We start from the raw sequence: 19478 nt of genomic DNA on the forward strand, positions 1-19478 counted from the left end.
TTAAATTCTCTTCAGTGTAAAGGTGAAACAAATGTTAGAGCATAAGTAGATGATTCCTTACAGCTTCCATTGTGCAGTGGTAGACATTGAGAGGCAGAAGGAAATAAAACAGAGGGTTTGGGAGCTGTTTGGCAGCTGACTGTCGTAGCAGAGCACATTTCCATGTCCTGCAGATGGCTAATGCACTAGTGTTCATATGCTTCACATGGCATGGCAGCACCTCCTGCCCATGCAGAGATGGCAGCAGCACCATCTGATGGAAGCTTCCCAAGCCCAGGCTGCTCTGACCATGGCTTGGTATTAGAAACCCTGTGAACAGAAGGAGCCAGAGGTCCTCTCTCATTTACCACCCCATGTGGGCTGTTGCATGAGCTCATCCTCCTGCTGGTGTTTGTTGGCATCAGACTGGGATGCAGGCAGCAGGTGCATCAAGGCTTGGCACAGCACACACTGCAGTTGTGGATCTTAGTACAGTGATAACTCCCCTTTCCTTTCCTTTCCTTTCCTTTCCTTTCCTTTCCTTTCCTTTCCTTTCCTTTCCTTTCCCCTTTCCTTTCCCCTTTCCTTTCCCCTTTCCTTTCCCCTTTCCTTTCCCCTTTCCTTTCCCCTTTCCTTTCCCCTTTCCTTTCCCCTTTCCTTTCCCCTTTCCTTTCCCCTTTCCTTTCCCCTTTCCTTTCCCCTTTCCTTTCCCCTTTCCTTTCCCCTTTCCTTTCCCCTTTCCTTTCCCCTTTCCTTTCCCCTTTCCTTTCCCCTTTCCTTTCCCCTTTCCTTTCCCCTTTCCTTTCCCCTTTCCTTTCCCCTTTCCTTTCCCCTTTCCTTTCCCCTTTCCTTTCCCCTTTCCTTTCCCCTTTCCTTTCCCCTTTCCTTTCCCCTTTCCTTTCCCCTTTCCTTTCCCCTTTCCTTTCCCCTTTCCTTTCCCCTTTCCTTTCCCCTTTCCTTTCCCCTTTCCTTTCCCCTTTCCTTTCCCCTTTCCTTTCCCCTTTCCTTTCCCCTTTCCTTTCCCCTTTCCTTTCCCCTTTCCTTTCCCCTTTCCTTTCCCCTTTCCTTTCCCCTTTCCTTTCCCCTTTCCTTTCCCCTTTCCTTTCCCCTTTCCTTTCCCCTTTCCTTTCCCCTTTCCTTTCCCCTTTCCTTTCCTCCTTTATTACAAAGGGATACATATATATATACATATATACAGAGTTATAAATACAGAGATGCATATACATATATACAGAGAGATAAAGCACAAATAGACTTTGATACCTTGAGAGTGCAAAATACACATGGTATGTGGGGGAAGGAAAAGAAGATACCTTAAAGGCTGGTGGCAACATCCAGTCCAGGAGATCCAGCAACCTGCAAGGCTCATTTCTCTGCTCACAGCCAAGAGCTCTTTCAGATCAGAGTCATTTCTTCTTGGTTCTTCCCTAGGACTGTCACAAACCTGACTTTGACTGTTTTAAATGGCCTCAGAGCAAAGACGTTTCCTGAAGTCTTTCACAATGTTTTTTTTTCTTTTACTTATATAATGAATACACTTTCACCCTGCCATGTTTTAAGAGCTCTATCAGGAAAACAGAAAGTGGCAGCACTAAGTTGTCCAATCTCTTACATCCTTTTCTTTTTGCTTTCACCAAGCCAAACCATCCCAGCTTTGCTACTAACCTCTGCAGGGGCTGCCTGAGTATTCCCCAGGTGATTTAAGGGGTGCTCAATTCAGAAGAGCAAAGCCAGGAAAGGTGATCAAGTGGAGAAAGAGCCTGACTTCAATATTCAACAGTGTCTCCTGGGAAATCAAGCTTCCAGAGCTTCCCATCACTCAGCACACTTGGAGAGCTATCCTCCAAACCCTGCTCAGCAGATTGACTACTGAGGAAAAAAAACCCACTGTTACTAAAAATTAGTTCCCTTTATATTTCATCATGGCTCTTGTCACCATTTCTTGTGCTTATCTCAAAAGTTGTGCTTTGTACTGTCTCTTAAACCTTCATTAATCTCTTTTATCAGCTCTCTTTTAAGGCAGTAAAAAAGAGTAAAATTATTTGAGTGCTTGTAGATTAGGATATTTCTTAACTGTGAACAGCCTCCTCTTTCATCTGTCATTGTCAACCTCCCCAAGATTAATAAGAAAAAGACATTTGTAAGAGAGAATCTGTTGAGCACAGAGATGAGCTTGGTACAAAGGATACTAATTGTAACTTTTTTTTTAGCTCTGCATTGATCCCAACAGCTGTAGATACTTAAAAATCTTTTCCTACATTGTCCGCACAAAAAAAGAAAGGCATAGCGAGAAAAAAATCCAGCCAAGCATCACTGTCGGCCTGAAGGAAGCTGGGGGATGATTTCTTGATTCCTTCTGACCATGACAGAGGTTGGATTTTCATCTTGCATCAGTCAGAGCAACAGGGAGGGAGGGAAAGAGACAGCAAAAGGAGAAGGAGCAGCTCAGGGGATGGTGTATGTACAGACGGGTCTGAGTGAGAAAGGACATTCCTGTCACCTGCTCCCAGTGTGCATTCAGCCCTGCTGAGTTTCTCTACAGGATTCCACTCCACTTGTATGAGAGCCTGGGGACACCAAAGAAGCTGTGGATTAAGCACCTGCAGCTGCTGCAGCAACAGGAATGAATATAACACAAGTACACATAATACACCCACACTGACAGCTAACTGCAACAGGAGCACTGCTTAACAAAGCTGAATTAATAGCAAAGTCCTCCTGTTTTTCCAGAACTGGCAGCCCTTTTTTAAAAGTCCCCAGCTCTCCAATATTTTCCCACTGCTCTATCCTCTGTCTCCTCACTTGTATTTCACATGTCCTGGGGGGATCCTGGCTTCTCCCTCCCCTTGCATGCACACAGCTGAAGGTGTTCTCCTGCTGCTCTTTTCCCAGCACCTCCTCACCTCTGAGGCATTCCAGCAGCTCAGCACTAAATGATGTGCTCACTGTCACTGGTTTCCTAACAGACCAGTGTTCATCTATGCTTTAAAAATACTTTTTTTTAAAAAAAAGAAGGGCAGGATCCTGCCCATGCAGAATTTAAGAATGAGTAGCTGTCACAATCTGGGCATTTATTTCCTTTTCAACTGGTAAGATGAGTGGCAGAATAAAAGCAGAACAAGAGAATACAGATGTTTTAAGATATTGCTTTTTTCTCTACTAGAGGTGAAAGCAGGGTGGGTGGATGTGAGATGACACCAGCTGTTAATGTGATTTTTGTGACTGAAAAAATATGTGCCTTTAAGAGTGCTGCTTCATTAACCACCATTAGTCACCCATTTCACAACTGGGTGGGTGAACAACTGATGCCTTTGGGCTCTCCTGGAGTTTTGGTTGGCTTGGGGGTTTTTGTTGCTGTTGTTGTGAGTTTTTTTAATACCATCTCTACTCTAGAAGTGCAATGCTCTCCCCGTGCACAGCAGGCAGGGTTGTGTTCATCACAAAAGGTAGTACTGAAGAAATACCATGGAAAGAGCACTTGACATGGCAGGCAGAAAGAAAGTCTGGCTCAGAATTTGGGAGGGGGTAAAGCACTGCAACACTTCCACTTCATTTTCAAAGGATTTGATTTTAATGCCCACAATCACGGCACAGAGTGTTGGACAGCAACACGCGGAAATCTTCGGGGAGTTCTCCCCTTTTGAAGCCAGAAACAAGGCTGAGAAAGAGTCTTTATGATATACCTGAATTCACAATATTGAGTGAGAGTGTAAAAAACAGTAATGATAATAGCCTGAAGGACTGAGCAGAACTTGGAAACAATTCTAGGGCGCACACATGCAGCCTTCTTCTCCCATCAAATCTGCAGGCTGGAAAAGACCAAGCAAAAGCAAAATACATGGAAAGGTGGTTAGGTGGATGATGTGAAATCCCCTCTCTTTTGAGGCACCAGAAGCAGTAAGATTGCAGACTGGAGAGAGTTCTATGCAGTGTTTCCATTGTCAGTCTGTCTGTAGTGGAAGAGACTCCTCGAGTCCAATTTCCCAGAGTATTTGAGAGCTTCAGCAAAAAGCTTTGTCACCTGTCAATACAGAGCAGAGGAGGACTGAGCATTGCAAAGGCTGCATGACAGAGCAGGCTCCACACTTCTCCTCTGTCACCCTGAAACTTCCTGCTGCAGGTCCAGCCCTTGAGTTCATCCAAATCAACACCAATTTCAAGGTGACTGTGCACAGGAGCTGTCTCCACACACAGGAGCCCGTGTGTCCAGCTGTAGATGTGCTTCCTTTGCCAGACAGCTCTATCCTATCAGAGCTGCTGTTTCCACTACAGCCCAAATGTAAAGGAAAGCAGGGTTGTTTTCCTCTCTCAAACCCAGAGATTAAAACTCTACAATCCAAACAGTACAGTGAAAGGCATCAAGCAGGTGTGATAATAAATTTTGGATGGGGACCCCTGTTGTGGTTGTCAGAATATGTTTTGCTAGTAGGCAAAGGATGCACCCTCAATTCCCCATTCCTGCTAACCATGTCTGCCCATTACCCCATGAACCTTCAGCTTGTTGTGCTCCCTGCCCTCCACCCACTCCAGTCACAGCAGAAGATTTTGAACAGAAGATTTTGGACACCAGCTCAAGTCACTGGGTTCCATGTCAGTGTCCACCAAAATCAGTGGGAGTCTGGCTGCTGTGCTTCATGAGAAGCAGGTGAGGCTCTTTTGTGACAGTCAGAGCCACTTGCAAAGGAAGGCAAGGTACTGCTGGCAGCAGGAGCCCCACTTTACAGTACCTGGTCCCTATCAGTGTGTGAAAGGGGTTTGTCAGGAGCTACAAACCCTTTAGTGACTGACAGCTGGGACTACAACAGGACAGGCAACAATTCCACTTGGATGGCACTTCTGAACTGGACTGCCCCAGGGGTCATTCAAGAAAGCACAGCTACCTCCTGCTGTAAGGTTTAAGGACCATACCAGGATAATATTCCACTAAAAAGCACTTCCCATGCCTAATTTAAAGATGTTACACCTAACCCTGTGTGAGACATTTGTTCTGAAGTGAAAATGATGCAGTAACAATTTCAGCAGCACAGCGCAGGACTCAGGACTTGAGAATTTGTATTTCTTCATTTGGTTTGGATTTGTTTTACTCAGAGCAATGTAATTTTATATAGTAGCAGAAAGAAAACATATTTAAACCACTGTGTTGTCATGATTTTCAGATGCATTATTTGTCAGAGATAACGAGGCTGCAAACACTGGAATCTATGGTCACGTAGGGCTTGGAAGCTCTTATGTGTAAGAGGAGAAAGAACAATATGGGAAGTACCTGGAAGTTAGTGAGCAGAGCAATCCCACTGTCAATAGCCATCCTCCGGATCACATAATTATCGTGGACAAACCTGCTGTTGCTGTTGGGCAGGTTAATCACCAGATCTATTTTGCCATCCCTCACCAGCCTGAAGAGACAATGCACAAGGCAGTGTGAGTATGACACTGTGTCCTTCCTCATAGAAACCTCATAAAAATGAATAGCACAGGCAAGCAGCTAAACAATGCTGAAAAGTGTCATTTGAGCTCAGTCTTTGCTCAAGAAACAGGGGTTGGGGGGGTTCAGACATTAAGCTTTGTTCAGGATTTTGGAGTTACTTCTAGTCAGCAGTGCAAAGCAAAATTCAGCCTTGATACAGCTCAGCACAACTCTGTTAAAGGCATGGCTAACTGTCATTAAAAGGCTAAATATTCAGATTTCATGTATCCTTGTGTAAAAATATAACATGGAATAATACATCTAAGCCATACTAAACAGGGCTGTTCCATGAGACGTTCATTAAGCTGAAACCTCCCTGCTGTGGAAATTCCTGACACAAACTTTTGGATTGAATTCAAAGCCCCATTAAATCCCTACCACTGATCTCAACAGGACCAGCAATTTTCCCCTTGGATTTGCTGTCCAGCATTGCAAACACAAATTTGATGAAGTGAGTGTCTCTCTTACCTGCCCACTGAAGGGAGGGTCAGACTTTGTCTTTCTTGTGATGGCCACGCCACAGGATTTGCTGGGATGCCATTAGCATTGAGCCAGGCTGAGGTTGCTTCTGTGGCATAAAGCTGTCCCAAGGGAAAAAAGAGGTTATTTACTGTGTGCTTCAACACCAAAACTGTTCACTGAGCTCGTGTGGGCCTGACCCAACACACGGCTTTGTTGTCAGAGCTGATTTTGGAGGGTATTTTTCATAAAAAGGGTGTCTCTTCCCATCTTTCTGTTATCTGTGATTTCCTGATGGCTAATAGCCAATGAATGGCAGTAGCACTTCCAGAAGCAGTGAAGTGGCTTAGGGAAACTTAAATCTCTGTGACTTTCAATAGGGCTTAAGTTCAATCATTTGTTCATTTTTATTTTGCCATGTTTATTTTCTTTTTCATTCCTCTTTTCTCTACCTCCAAAGAAACTCCGACGTTCCTGTAGCAGGCTGAGGATATTTGAGATTTTGAAAGCTCTCTAGCTTTATCTAAGTGGAACCACCTACCTTGAAGCCTTGCTCATGCAGTAGTTCTGCTACACTGAGGAATCTGGGCCGGAAGGACTTCTGAAAAAGGAAATTTTTCAGATGTAGCACCAAAGGCAGGATTTGGAACAGTACATTTTTGGGCAACATGAAGCTCCTCCACACTGTGCTAAGAGGCAAATACACCTTTCAGTGCTGAGTGTGTGCACAGAAATGTCACATGTGCACGTACAGCACCATTCCCAAGCTATCTGGATCCTGAAGCACAAGTCACTCTGGGCTAAGACATGTTTTGTTACACCAAAGTGTTCCCACACTGAGTCAGACTGCAACCACTAACATTTACAACTGTGTATTAAATATCTGGGCAGCTGCCTTCTCAAATACACCAACCAGAGCCTCCTCAGTTCTTAACTAAATATATTTTCAACCTTTGCTGCAATATTTGCTTTCTCTTCTGGCAGATGATGGATATGGACAGGCTCCAGGCTGCCTTTGAATGCTCGGTTTGCACATTCACACAAATAAGAGTTTGTCCATGTGTGAGTTCCCTTCTAAGTCCTGTGGGCATGTGGAAATGGAGTCAGGAGACTGGGATGCCATGTTCCCATGAGGACATGAATGCCTGACTTACAGCACCTTTGGAAGATTGTCTTATAATCCATATCCAGATTCAAAATGATTTATAAAGATAAGAAAACCTCCTGTAGACATCTGCACTTCAACGGTGAGAGAAAGTATCAGCCTAAGTGTCTTGGGGATGTTGAAGGTACAGCAGTGCAAATATGAGATGAAACACATGCCCTTCTCACTGCCAAACCTTGCTTTCAACCTTAGCCTGGTCTGGTGTTAATGCACATTTGCAAGTAAGATTATTACAAGCTCCCTTGTTCCTGCTGGAGCTACTGATAGCTTAACCTTTATGGATGAGAGAGCAATATCCTGAAGGGTCAACAATTTCCTAGGAAGAGAAGGACTAAACAGAGTTGTTTTGGCTTTTTTTCTGAGCACTCAATCTGAAAGCCATCTCGTTTTGTACATTAGCTGGAAAAATATAAATATACAATGTGACAGGATTGGCAGCTTCCCAGTCAGAGAGAATGGTTCTGCCTTCTGGTCAGGGGTGTTGGCTTTCACAATAGTATTATAAACTCCTATCAAACATGTACTGAACACTTGTGACACATAAAACAGCCTCTCTATGAAAAGAAATTACAGCTGTCAGCTTGCATCGGAACAGCCTCAGATTTACTGGCTGGCTGAAATAACCTGTGTAAGAAACCATTAGTTACCAAAGGTGAAAAGTACAAGCAGATTTACTTGGTGGAAGGTATTTATTGTAGGAGAATTGCATTTATTTTTTTTTCCTTTATCTGAAAAGTTCCATTTCTTATAACCCTTCATGTTTTGCAGCAAGCCTTGCTATTTGTAAAGGGCTACATCCTTAGCTCATTCAACACAGCTACATTGGTTCACACTGAAATCCAGCTCAAAATGAAGCAAGCCCATCTCCAGTGATAATCTCGAATTTTGTATCCAAATCCACAGTGGAGGATGCAAAAAATCTGGAATGTATGGAACCAAGGCAGAAGGTTACCTCGAAACAACAGATTTGGAGTGCCAGGATTTAAAAATGAAATACTCTATCAGTGGTTTCTGCATCTTGTGGTCACCAGCAAAAATGTAAGACAGATGCACTCCATCCCAGAGATATCATTGAATAGCCCAGCCAGGAAAGAATAAAATCCTTAGCTTTTCAACTCCTTTTTGCATGAAATATAAATTACTTAATGGCCAGCTCAAGGTTTCAGCATCACAGATTTCTCCAGACTGTGGGAAGAGGTAGGTTATCTCTTAACCCCAGCAAAGCTGGATTCATTGCCTGGGTGTACTGGGCTCAGTTTTTACCACAGATCACAGCAGTACCATTTGACTCTTGATTTGCAAAGCACCCCAGAAACATTTGCAAGGAAACCAAGATCTCCCTCTCTGCTCCTGTTAACTACATCCATTTGACTTTTACCTTCAAGAAGGCAGTGTCCTCTAACCTCAACATGATTAATAGCAAAGGTATAAATGTGCAGCATACCAAACCACTGAAATATGATCCTAGCTGCTTTGGAGAGAAGCAGAATTCAAGACCATTTTGCTTCTTATTTCTCTCTGCAGCAGATAAAAAGCCAGTCTAAAAATCAGAGCAAGATGCTAGTCATGAAGCAATGAAGCCTTCAAGGCTGGGGATTGAGTTTGAGTGCTTTGAGTTCATCTGCTGCAGGTGAATCACAGCACCTTCCTCAGAGACAGCCAAGGGGGGTTTGTGTATGTGCTCCCAAAAACGATCAGCCCCAAGAGCAGCAGAACAGGTTGCAGAAATCATCCTGTCATTTGGAAACACTTAAGTGATGGTTGGGAGAGGCTATGTGCTATCTGTCCTTGTGAGACTGTGTTTCCTTGTGAGGATACCCCAACAATTCTGCCTGCATGAGGCAGGTGGGGTTCATATTTGTGATTTAAATGAGAACTGGCGTTCACAGCCTGCCTGATGCCTCATTCCTTCTGCCTCTTGTTCCTGCAGTGAGGGGCTCCCCTCTTTTCCAGCCAAATACTCAAGGACCACTTTAATTCTACATGTCAGGTGAAGGTCAACATTTCAACCTGCCCTTCTCACAGGGCTTTATTTTCCCTCTGTTTCAAAGCAGACCATTGAAAAGCCCATAGGTGACAATCTCCACACTGGGGAGGAGGCAATACCTGGTTCTCAGAATCAACTTTACACCTCTTGGTACGGAGTTTAATTATAGAAGAAATATGCTGAGATGTACAGAGATATTTAAGTGATTGATCTGTTGTTTTCAAGTTTCTTCTGCAAGAAAATGAGCTGTAAACAACTCATTAAAAAGACAGAATTGTATTACTTTTAAAAGGTTTGGGAAGTTGAGCTTTTGATTTTATCTTTTCTTTTTCCCTTCTTTTTTTTTCTTAACACTTTTGTACAAAGAACATTTGGCTCAGTTTAACAGCTACTGACACAGAACTTACATAAATGCTTTCTATAGCTAAAATTATTTTTTTTCTGCCCATTCCCCTTTAGCTGCTATCCAGAAAATACACTTAAATCTTAAACACTGCTCTCTCTCCTTTTTTTTTCTCCCAGCTTTGCTTTTCTCCTTTTTTAAATGCTGTTTTAAAATATGCAGTATATACAGCGCCAACTGCCCAGAGCTTCATATTGAACTTTTAAACTTTATATAGGTAGCAAGCAATTTTTCTGCTAATTAGAGGTAACTCAGAGCTACTGCTTCCATCCCCAGATGTGTGTATATATGTTGACATTTAAGGACTCAGTGGCAATCCTTGTTAGCAGGAGTCATGTTCCTTTTTGGCCAGTTTTCACACATTTCCTTCACATCCTCTGCTGGCACAAACAGCCAAAGACATTTTTCACACCCCAGTTGCCTGACAGGAAAATTCATCTATTCTGTGGTTTTGTTTTATCAGCTTTATGCAATCATGTAGAGCATAAGCTTGTTGCAAGCACGATGTGAAAATGGCAGGAAGCCACCAGATGGTTTTACAGGGGCCAGGAATGTTCTAGCAGCACTGGGAGTGTACGAAATGTTGAGGAACATACGTACATCCCAAAGTTTACAAGTGTCTCTGATTCCAGCACCTTGTGCAGCTAGTAACTATTCCTTGATAAAGAACCAAGACTTTTATTTTTCCCTGTTCATCCTGAAAAACACAACCCCCTTGCTGACCCAGGCCTGTGGAAGGGCTGATCCTACAGCAAACCCACTTATGTGAGGGAACTTCCTCACAAAAAGGCTCTTTGCAGAACCCATGGCACTGGAGAGCATTCCCATAATGAGACCATTTAAACTTTCAAACAGAAACAAGTTTCAGTGATGACAGCAAGAGATGAAACCCTAAAGTCCAAGCAGGGAGTCAGGGGACCTGCAGAGTCTCTGTCCCAGAGGCAATCCCTTAGAGGAGGTAGTTCTGGCAAAGTGTGGAAACCAGAAACATCTCCACAAAAATGTAGCATTGGCTCTTCCTTTCTGAGTTCCAAGTTCCTTTCTGAGTTCCTTTCTGAGTTCCTCTCTGAGTTCCTTTCTGAGTTCCTTTCTGAGTTCCTCTCTGAGTTCCTTTCTGAGTTCCTGTCTGAGTTCCTTTCTGAGTTCCTTTCTGAGTTCCTGTCTGAGTTCCTGTCTGAGTTCCTTTCTGAGTTCCTGTCTGAGTTCCTGTCTGAGTTCCTGTCTGAGTTCCTGTCTGAGTTCCTTTCTGAGTTCCTTTCTGAGTTCCTGTCTGAGTTCCTTTCTGAGTTCCTGTCTGAGTTCCTTTCTGAGTTCCTTTCTGAGTTCCTTTCTGAGTTCCTGTCTGAGTTCCTTTCTGAGTTCCTGTCTGAGTTCCTGTCTGAGTTCCTGTCTGAGTTCCTGTCTGAGTTCCTTTCTGAGTTCCTGTCTGAGTTCCTTTCTGAGTTCCTGTCTGAGTTCCTGTCTGAGTTCCTCTCTGAGTTCCTCTCTGAGCTCCTTTCTGAGTTCCTTTCTGAGTTCCTGTCTGAGTTCCTGTCTGGGTTCCTGTCTGGGTTCCTTTTGGCTCACGGGAGCTGTAGGGTAGGGAACAAGACTGGCTGTGCACAGTCATGGAACAGGGAAAGGATTGATGGCAGAAAAGTGAAGGACAGGGGGAAGACTTGTTGGAAATTATACAACTCCTAAATTTTTAAAGTAAAGTCAGGGGTTTGTCACTGCCTTTGACAAGGAGGAGGGAATTAGGGTTTCTCTTCAAATGACTGTTCACCAGGAGTTTGAGTTTCACTGTGTGAGATCTGATGGCCTTCAATCAACAAAAAGAAGATTCATAGGTTCTGAGTTTCACACCTACAGATTGGAAGAAGCCAGAAGATACAGAGGAGATAAATGGACATTAATTGACATTACCCCCTGGTGTGGTAATGGTCTGGGTAAAGATTGATAAGAGAACCAAAGAATGAGAACCAGATTGGCATCCAAGGTGAAGGAATCAATAAATAGAAGACTGAATACTAAGAATTGTGTGATGTAGAACCAATGAACAAGAATTTTTTGGGGATTTTTATGTATAAATATGTGAAAACTCTGCTAAAGAACTCTGTGTAATGGAATGATTTCCACTGCACAAGCTGGGCAAGTGTGGATGGAGTGATTTCTACTGCACATCCTAGCCAGAATAAAAACGTGGCCAGAATAAAGCATTGCCTGATTCTCTAACACTTAAAAGATGTTATTGGAGAATTTCTTCCTTTGCCATAGCTTTGTGACAGACTGATGCCCTTTAACCCCTGGTCCCACTGCACTCAGGCACATTCCCACTGTGACCCCAGTGAGGAGAGGGACGTGACCCCAAGAAATTCTCCTTTGTTGGTTCAAATGCAGAGAAACACATTTAAGCCATAAAGCCACATGAATAAAAACAAGGCAACAGCTACTGAGTTCCTCTGTCTCGGTCCTTTCTTAGCTTTGACTTTTAGGACTCACCTGGATTCCAACCAAAATTCCTTCCTTAGGAAATGTAAACCCTGTGGCAAGCAGAGCCTTCTGGAAGGCAGAGTACACGTCGTCCCCAAAGCACGCAACCTGCAGAAAGGCACAAAGAGTCTGGGAGGGGAAAACCAGAAACAACCCAAAAACATTGCTTTAAAAAGAAACAGGAATGACATTTCCAAACAGGATCCCTTGTTTCTGTGTGTGGAAATTAGACTGCTTTCCATGGAGCCTGCAGGGGCTGGGGAATGGAATAAATCAGAAAATCATTGCAGACAAATCTCGTCATTTTAATGAAGCAATAATGGAGGAATAAGTAATGTTTTATTTTCAAACAGCACACCAAGGAGTAACAATTGATTCTGCTAAGTTATTGGGATGATGTACACAGCCTCTGCTCCAATGTTTGGGATTGCACTGCAGATTATTTAACATTCTAGAAGACACCAGTGAGAGTTGCGCACACAGGCATGTTCTTCTGTGTGCCTGCAAACCAGCATGAGGAAGTGTTCTTGTGTTCTCCTGGAATTTCTTGTGAAGGAAAACCACAAGATATAAATTATAAATATTATTAATTTTCCATTAACAAAATTCAAATAAAATTTTAGTATTTACTTAAGGACAAAGCCATCAGGCCAGTTCATAATAATTTATTTTAAATAAATTTTAATTCTAAAGAAACAGTTGGGGAAGAAACCAATAAGAATCATTTAGCAGCTCTCCAACATTCAGAACTGGATTTGGAGCTCGGTTGCTTTCAGACTATCACATGATAGCAATCTTCTGAAAGAGCTGACCTGTATTCCTAACCAAAATTTGGAATTCTGGAGACAAAAAGAGGAATGCATGAGCTTTAAAAAGAAAAAATCAGCCAACCAAGCAACCTTCTCTCTTTCTGGTCAGCTCCACACTTGCTGAAAAACAATCAGAAGCAGAAACTGTCACTGATTTTTCTCTTTGAAATAACAAATCTACCAACACATACAGATGGGATAAAGGAGCTGATTGAGAATTGCTCTCCCATTTTCCTCTCATGGTCCTTCCCTGACTGAGCCCTCACATTCGTGGTCTTACCATGGTGAGCAGAAACCAGTATTCCATAAAAAATAAATGGTAATTTGCCACATCTGCTGAAGTAAAATAAAAAAAAACAAACAAACAACTAAACAAACAAAAATCCCACAAGGGAGGTGTCGTGGTTTTAAAAATAATAAAATAAATAAATTAAAAATTAAAAATAAAATTAAAATTAAAATTTAAATTTAAAATAAAATTAAAAATAAAAATAATGATAACAATAAAAAATTAAAAATAAAAATAAAAATAACAATAAAAAATTAAAAATAAAAATAGAAATAGAAATAGAAATAGAAATAAAAATAAAAATAAAAAAGTAAAAAAAAATAACGTAACAATAAAAATAAAAAAAATAAAAATAAAATTAAAAAATAACGATAACAATAAAAATTAAAAATTAAAAATAAAAATAGAAATCAAAATAGAAATAAAAAAGTAAAAATAAAAATTAAAATAATGATAACAATAAAAATTAAAAAATAAAAATAAAATTAAAAAATAATGATAATAAAAATTAAAAATAAAAAATAAAAATAAAAATAAAAAAATTAAAAATAAAAATAACAATAAAAATAACAATAAAAATAAAAATAAAAAATAAAAATAAAAATAAAAATAAAAAAGTAAAAATAAAAATTAAAATAATGATAGCAATAAAAATAAAAAATAAAAATAAAATTAAAAAATAATGATAATAAAAATTAAAAATAAAAAATAAAAATAAAAAAAATAAAAAATTAAAAATAAAAATAACAATATAAATTAAAAATTAAAAATTAAAAATAAAAATAAAAATAAAATAAAAAATTAAAGATAAAAATAAAAATAAAAATAAAAATAAAAATAAAAATAAAAATAAAAATAAAAATAAAAATAAAAATAAAAATAAAAATAAAAATAAAAATGTCATGACAACATGATGGAGTTGTTATATCCATATTCTATGTTTTCTACATGTTCCTATGTATTCTATATTCCCAGACTTTTTAGGGTGACAGACAGACCTTCCCTTGCAGGCTCTCCAGCCTGCCAGGAGAGGTTTATCATTATGGCACAATATTCAAAGGGACCCCCAGCACTGTGCCTTCTCCTGTTGTGGGAACCATGGCTTCCAGCAAAATAAATCTCTGCCAGACAGATGTGACAAATTAGAGCCCAGATCAAGCCATGTGTGTGAAAAATGTCTGTGAGGAATAACTGAGCATTTTACCCAAAGTAAGTTATTATCCTTCCCTCACTACAAGAAAGACTTTTCATGTCACACTTTATGGCATTTGTGAATATGGATCTTTCCAACTCATAAAAGTTAATAATCCCTCCTTTATGGCCATGGTAATCTCTTACTTTGTATAAAACCCAGAAGAATAATTCTTGTCCCTAGTTACATTTTTATTCTTTTTTTTTTCTTTTTTTTTTCTGTGAGGAAGTTGTCTGTGTATTCAATTTTGTTCAGAAAATCAGGAAGTCACAGAAGTCACTTGACTTTTTCCTGTCCATTAACTATACTGAAAGGAAATCTTCTGCAATACTGATTTCCAGCATATAATGAAGAGTAAAATAAAGTACTTCTGGAGAGATGTAGGAGACCTAAGGCTGTTCTTACTTTGTATCTGGGTACTTTTTCCTACTAAAATGGTATTTCCTGATGAAAATGGCTCTTTCTGACATACCCAAGCTCACATCCAATGGAGCAGCCCAGCCCCTGCCCCCTGACTACTGATGGTACAGCAGACTTAAGTCTGACCAAATTGCTCCAGTGTTTGATCACTTTACAAGAGGATAATCTGGCCCAGAATAAGTTTTTACTACTGCAACTCATTCTAGAAGCAACAGAACACATAAAATGTGAAGACCACTTGGGTGTATCTATGCACACCCTCTATAGCTCAGCAATAACTCATAAAGAAACCTGTTGTTCCACGTGAGTCAGCATCACTTCAGGTGAAATGGGATGGAAATCTGTGCCTGTGAGGGTGAGGATGCTGAGCCAGGGCAGGAAGATGCCCAGCCCTGTGTCCTCACAGCATGCCATAACCACACCAGGGGACATTCCAGCAGCGTCTGGCTGCACAAAGAGTGGGGAAAGCTGCCTGCAGCCACCACATTTTAGTGTTTCTTTCATTTTGCACCTTGGGAATGCCTTGGTGGTTACCAGGCAACAAGAAAATAACAGATATTTTTGCTGCCTTTAAGCAGCTGGTGCATCCCAAGGCCAACCACTCACGCCTGGGAGTCTCCACGTCGCTGCTGTGGCAAGCATCCGTGGAGGGTGTGAGCCACCACCACTCATCTGCCCAGGACCACGAGTCATAAAAAAGCATAAAACCACTCCCAGAACCCACCAGCTCTCAGATAAACCCATTCCAGGCTGCCACACCAGCCAGGTCCAGCTCAGGGAGCTGACGTGCAGGTAAAGAGGGACATCCAGTGGCTGAAAACTCTGGGGTTTCCCAGGACGCTGTGGCTTTTACAGCTAAGAAAGATGTTTTCAATTTTCTGAAGAAGCAACAGATGCCATCATGACTCAGGAAGTAACAAGATCACTTTCAAAGATTCATGGTGTTTAAAGTCAATTTGTTTTTGTTTTTTTTTTTTAAAAAAAAAAGGAAATCTAAAAGATACCTCCCCAGTAGAGGCCATTTCACATCGGAGAACAGGGTCAGCATCTCTCAGCCTGGACCAGGAAAACACTGGGGCCTGGTGAAAGAAAGAGGCAGGAGGGGAAAAAGAGAATAAAAATGGGATCATTTAAAAAAAATATAAAAATCCTAACTACACTTGGAAGTGACAGAAAGAGACATGAAAATTTATCCAAAAAAAAAGCAGCGGTCAAGCCTGATAAGCAAAGGACTCTTTGGGAAAGTAGCTCCCTCAGCATCTTGGTGATGGACTGGAACAAATAACCATGTATTCCACCAATAAATCAATCATCTAACTGCTCACAATCCATGGTGGATTTTCAGTCAGTGGTAGCCCACTATCAGCATGATTTGAAGGACACATTTTCAAGCGAAAAGGCTGTGAAACACTTAATTCATGCAAGAAGGAGAGATATTGTCTGAATCCAGTTGGTTTTTCAGAGAACACTGTTCTCCATTAAATGTTTCATTTGCAGAAATAAAAACTATTCCACAAGAATGTGTGTTTTTTTCAGAGCAAACAAGATGAAACTTTGCAAATTATTTTCGTGTTTTCCCTCTCCCCCATCCAGAAATACACATTTGTAATTTTCTTCCTCTTGATAAGCTAATGTTAAGCCCTCTGATCACTATTATTATTATTATCTGAGGACTTAGATCACAGCACTGAGTTCTTATGCTAATTGGATCTTAAAATAAGAAACAGGGAGAGGAGGGAAGAAAGGAAAGTCCCTGTTAAGGAACCAAGGACCACATGTAACAAACACAGTAGAAATTTCCTACTACTGAGTCATTTTCTGTAGGGATTCTCCACATCTTAAACTACCAATGGTATTTGCATAAAGGCAGCAAGATTTCTGCTAAAAAAACAAATCTATTTTTAAATTTTTTAGCCATAATTCTGTCCCTGGAGGTCTCTAAGGGTAACACTGAAGATAACACAACTGCTGCTTCATGACACCTAACAATGACCAGTTCAAGTTAGACAGGAGAAATTCAAAATGTTTTTCAAAAAATGTCACGTGTCTTTGTGACTTTTTACATCAGTTTTGTTTCCACTGTAAGTAAAGAGAAAGTTTTCACTCAAGCAGAGATATGGCAGTCAAGACAGATTATTTTAATGCACATTGCCTTGAAAGGTAACAAGCAGCAAAGCCTTCCACCACCTCCCTAATTTTTATCTGCTGTGAACATGAAAACACATCACTGGGAGCAGAATCTGGCACTGCAACTGAACCCCACAGAAAATTTAGTCAGTCATTCCCTACCCAGGATTTAATCTTGGTCAGACCCTGATACTTGCACCAGTCTGGGAGCAAACATGGCAAGACAGTATTTCAGTCACTAAAGCTTAAACACTAAGATTAAATACTCTAATCCACAAAGGAGCAGCTAGGTTGAGAAAGAGGAAAAGATTTTCATATCTTCTTTTAAGAACTACTGAAGAAACAAGATCCTGTGTCCATGCAAATACTACTAGCAATAAATTTTAAGAGGATAGAAAATATGATGCATGAATAACAACAAACAGGCTAAACTGAGATATTTTTCAAAGTTTAGCATTTCCAAAGGTGCTAGCAGGTTTTTATATTTGACAAATCCACACAGAACACAGGCAGTATAAAAAGCTTTGTAGGGAAGTTTTCAAGAATAGAGCTGGGTTTTCTGCTCTGTAGCCAGCATTCCCTGGAGAGACAAAACTCTTGACACTTCAGCTAACAACAGTGCAGAAGCCCCAGGTCTAAACAGTGGAAATTTATAAAAATAAATTCACCAAAGTAAAAAAAAATTATCTCCAGTTCGAATTTCAGATAATGCCTGTCTGTGGCATCAAAATAAAATGTAAAGCTGTATCTAGACTGACTGGCTTGTGACACAAATTTGGCTTCCATTTTAATAGTTCTGAACATTTTATTAGTAGAAAGATGTTAGGTGTTTTCTGCTTCTTCAGTTTTCACTTGATATGGAAGCTATTAAAGCTTGAAAGTTTCTGTATAAACAATTGTCATTATGCTTTGGATTTTCTGCACCACTGTTCCAAATTTTTTATGATTTTATTTTTTCCTTCCACTAAGCATTCAAAAATATCTACCATACACTTTATTATGTTGGGTCCTATACAAGCTCAGTAATTATGGAAAGTAAAACCCTGGCCTGACTGAAATCAAAGGATGCAAGAGTTTCACCCCTATTTTAACCAGTGGTGTATGTAAAGGGGATTATGTGGATTTGACAGCCCATGTCCCAGATCCTGCAGATAAAATGTGGGTGGCACTCACAACACAAAGTTGTTCATGTCCACACGTGTATTACAGAGTATTATGAAATAGCCTGAACTTCAGTGTTCAACTCTGCAATTATAAATTTATTATGCAGCTCATAAAGAGGATTTAGAGTAGGTTAGATGCTAAAAATAAAGAAAGATTTGGTTTTACTGGATATTTTTCCTCTGATTTTTCTCTGAAGTTTCCAAATAGATTATCTTGACAGAAACTACAGAAGGTCAATTTGGCCTTTGGCCAATGAGTAAATGGTTCTCTCTAGGCATTAAAGTACTAATTATATTTTAATGTGTTATGAGCTGACTCTCTGGTGGGGTTTCTGTGGTTCTTTTGGAAACCATACCTTAATCCCAACATATCTGGATGGGAAAATGGGATGTTCCATTGTGGGCAGGGATGACTCATTAACCTGCTTTCCAATCATCACTTTAGTGGCCACATCAATGAAATCCACACCCAGAGTCTTGGATACAAAGGGGAAGGAGCGTGAAGCCCTCAAGTTGCACTCTATCACCTGGTGGGATTTAAAAAAAAAAAAAGAGAAATATCAGGGTCAGGCACTGTGCAAAGAAGAAATAGATTGATCCATATTTTTTGAAATCAGCCCTGAGTCCTCTTGGCAGACATATTCTCCAGATTGTCAAATAAGAAAGACAGAAATTGGAATCATTATTAAAACAGGGGAAAGGGATAGGGAATGGCCAGCCTGAGATCCAAGCAGCCTGTTCTTCAGCTGAGATCCATCTCTGTTGTCTGAATATTAGAACTGAGGGGCAGCCAGACTTCACTCAGAAAACGTGCTTTACTCTAGCCTAAGTTAATGTACAAGAGGCATGGAAACATGCCCAGGCATTAGGAACAACCTCTAGGAGTCCAACCTGTTCTCCCCTCTGTGGGAAAGCAAGGAAGGAAAATCTCTGTTCTCTCCCTCTGTGGAGTTTCTCAATAACCACGTGTGAAACGGAGAGAAGGTGAAGAACAGTAAGTACATTTCACTCAGCTCCTAGCCCAAACACCAGTAATGCACCAATAATGCATCTCTTCTGTCTCCTGACAGGTTTTCCTCCTATTCCCTGTTTCCTCAGTTATACTCTGCTCACATTCCTCTGACCCTCTTCCATTAGCAGTAGAAAGCCAACTGTTACCCAGAAAGGGTCAGGCATCTGCTGCACTTGTGTTGCTAATAGCTACTAGGATTATTCAGATAACCACCCTAAGAGCTTACACTAAAGGTTTAAACACTTACATTGTCTTGCTTTCTTTTCAATCCCTTTGAAGCCTTAGTTTAACATCAAAATAGCTAAAGATGAGAGAAGACACCAGAGATCTAAAAGCCATGCTATCCAGTAGAGGGATGAGGTGCAGGTCCCAGTGCTGTCCATCCTATTCCAAACTGACAATTTTGGGAAGGACAGCATCTCTTCCCACAGTGAAACAAAGCTGGCAGAGCAAAAAGATTCTCTTCACACTCAGTGTGAGGGCAGGGGAGGATGCTCCCTGCCACATATGTGACAAAGGGTGGCACAAGCGAGCCCA

The 19478-nt window shown here is 40.7% G+C and overlaps 1 protein-coding gene across 1 annotated transcript in view; it reads right to left on the reverse strand.

Moving 5' to 3' along the window:
• Positions 1-3531: 3531 nt before the first annotated feature.
• The window catches only part of CPS1 (carbamoyl-phosphate synthase 1), an 88387-nt gene continuing 72440 nt past the window's right edge, over positions 3532-19478 (reverse strand). Inside the window, 7 exon segments of the mRNA XM_023930633.2 lie at positions 3532-4000; positions 5243-5372; positions 5912-6024; positions 6444-6503; positions 11939-12037; positions 15644-15718; positions 18286-18456. Of these exon segments, the coding sequence (XP_023786401.2) occupies positions 3902-4000; positions 5243-5372; positions 5912-6024; positions 6444-6503; positions 11939-12037; positions 15644-15718; positions 18286-18456 (747 nt within the window). The 3' untranslated portion in view covers positions 3532-3901.

The sequence above is a fragment of the Cyanistes caeruleus genome, chromosome 7 (assembly GCF_971803275.1).
Source record: "Cyanistes caeruleus chromosome 7, bCyaCae1.hap1.1, whole genome shotgun sequence".
Lineage (NCBI taxonomy): Eukaryota > Metazoa > Chordata > Aves > Passeriformes > Paridae > Cyanistes > Cyanistes caeruleus.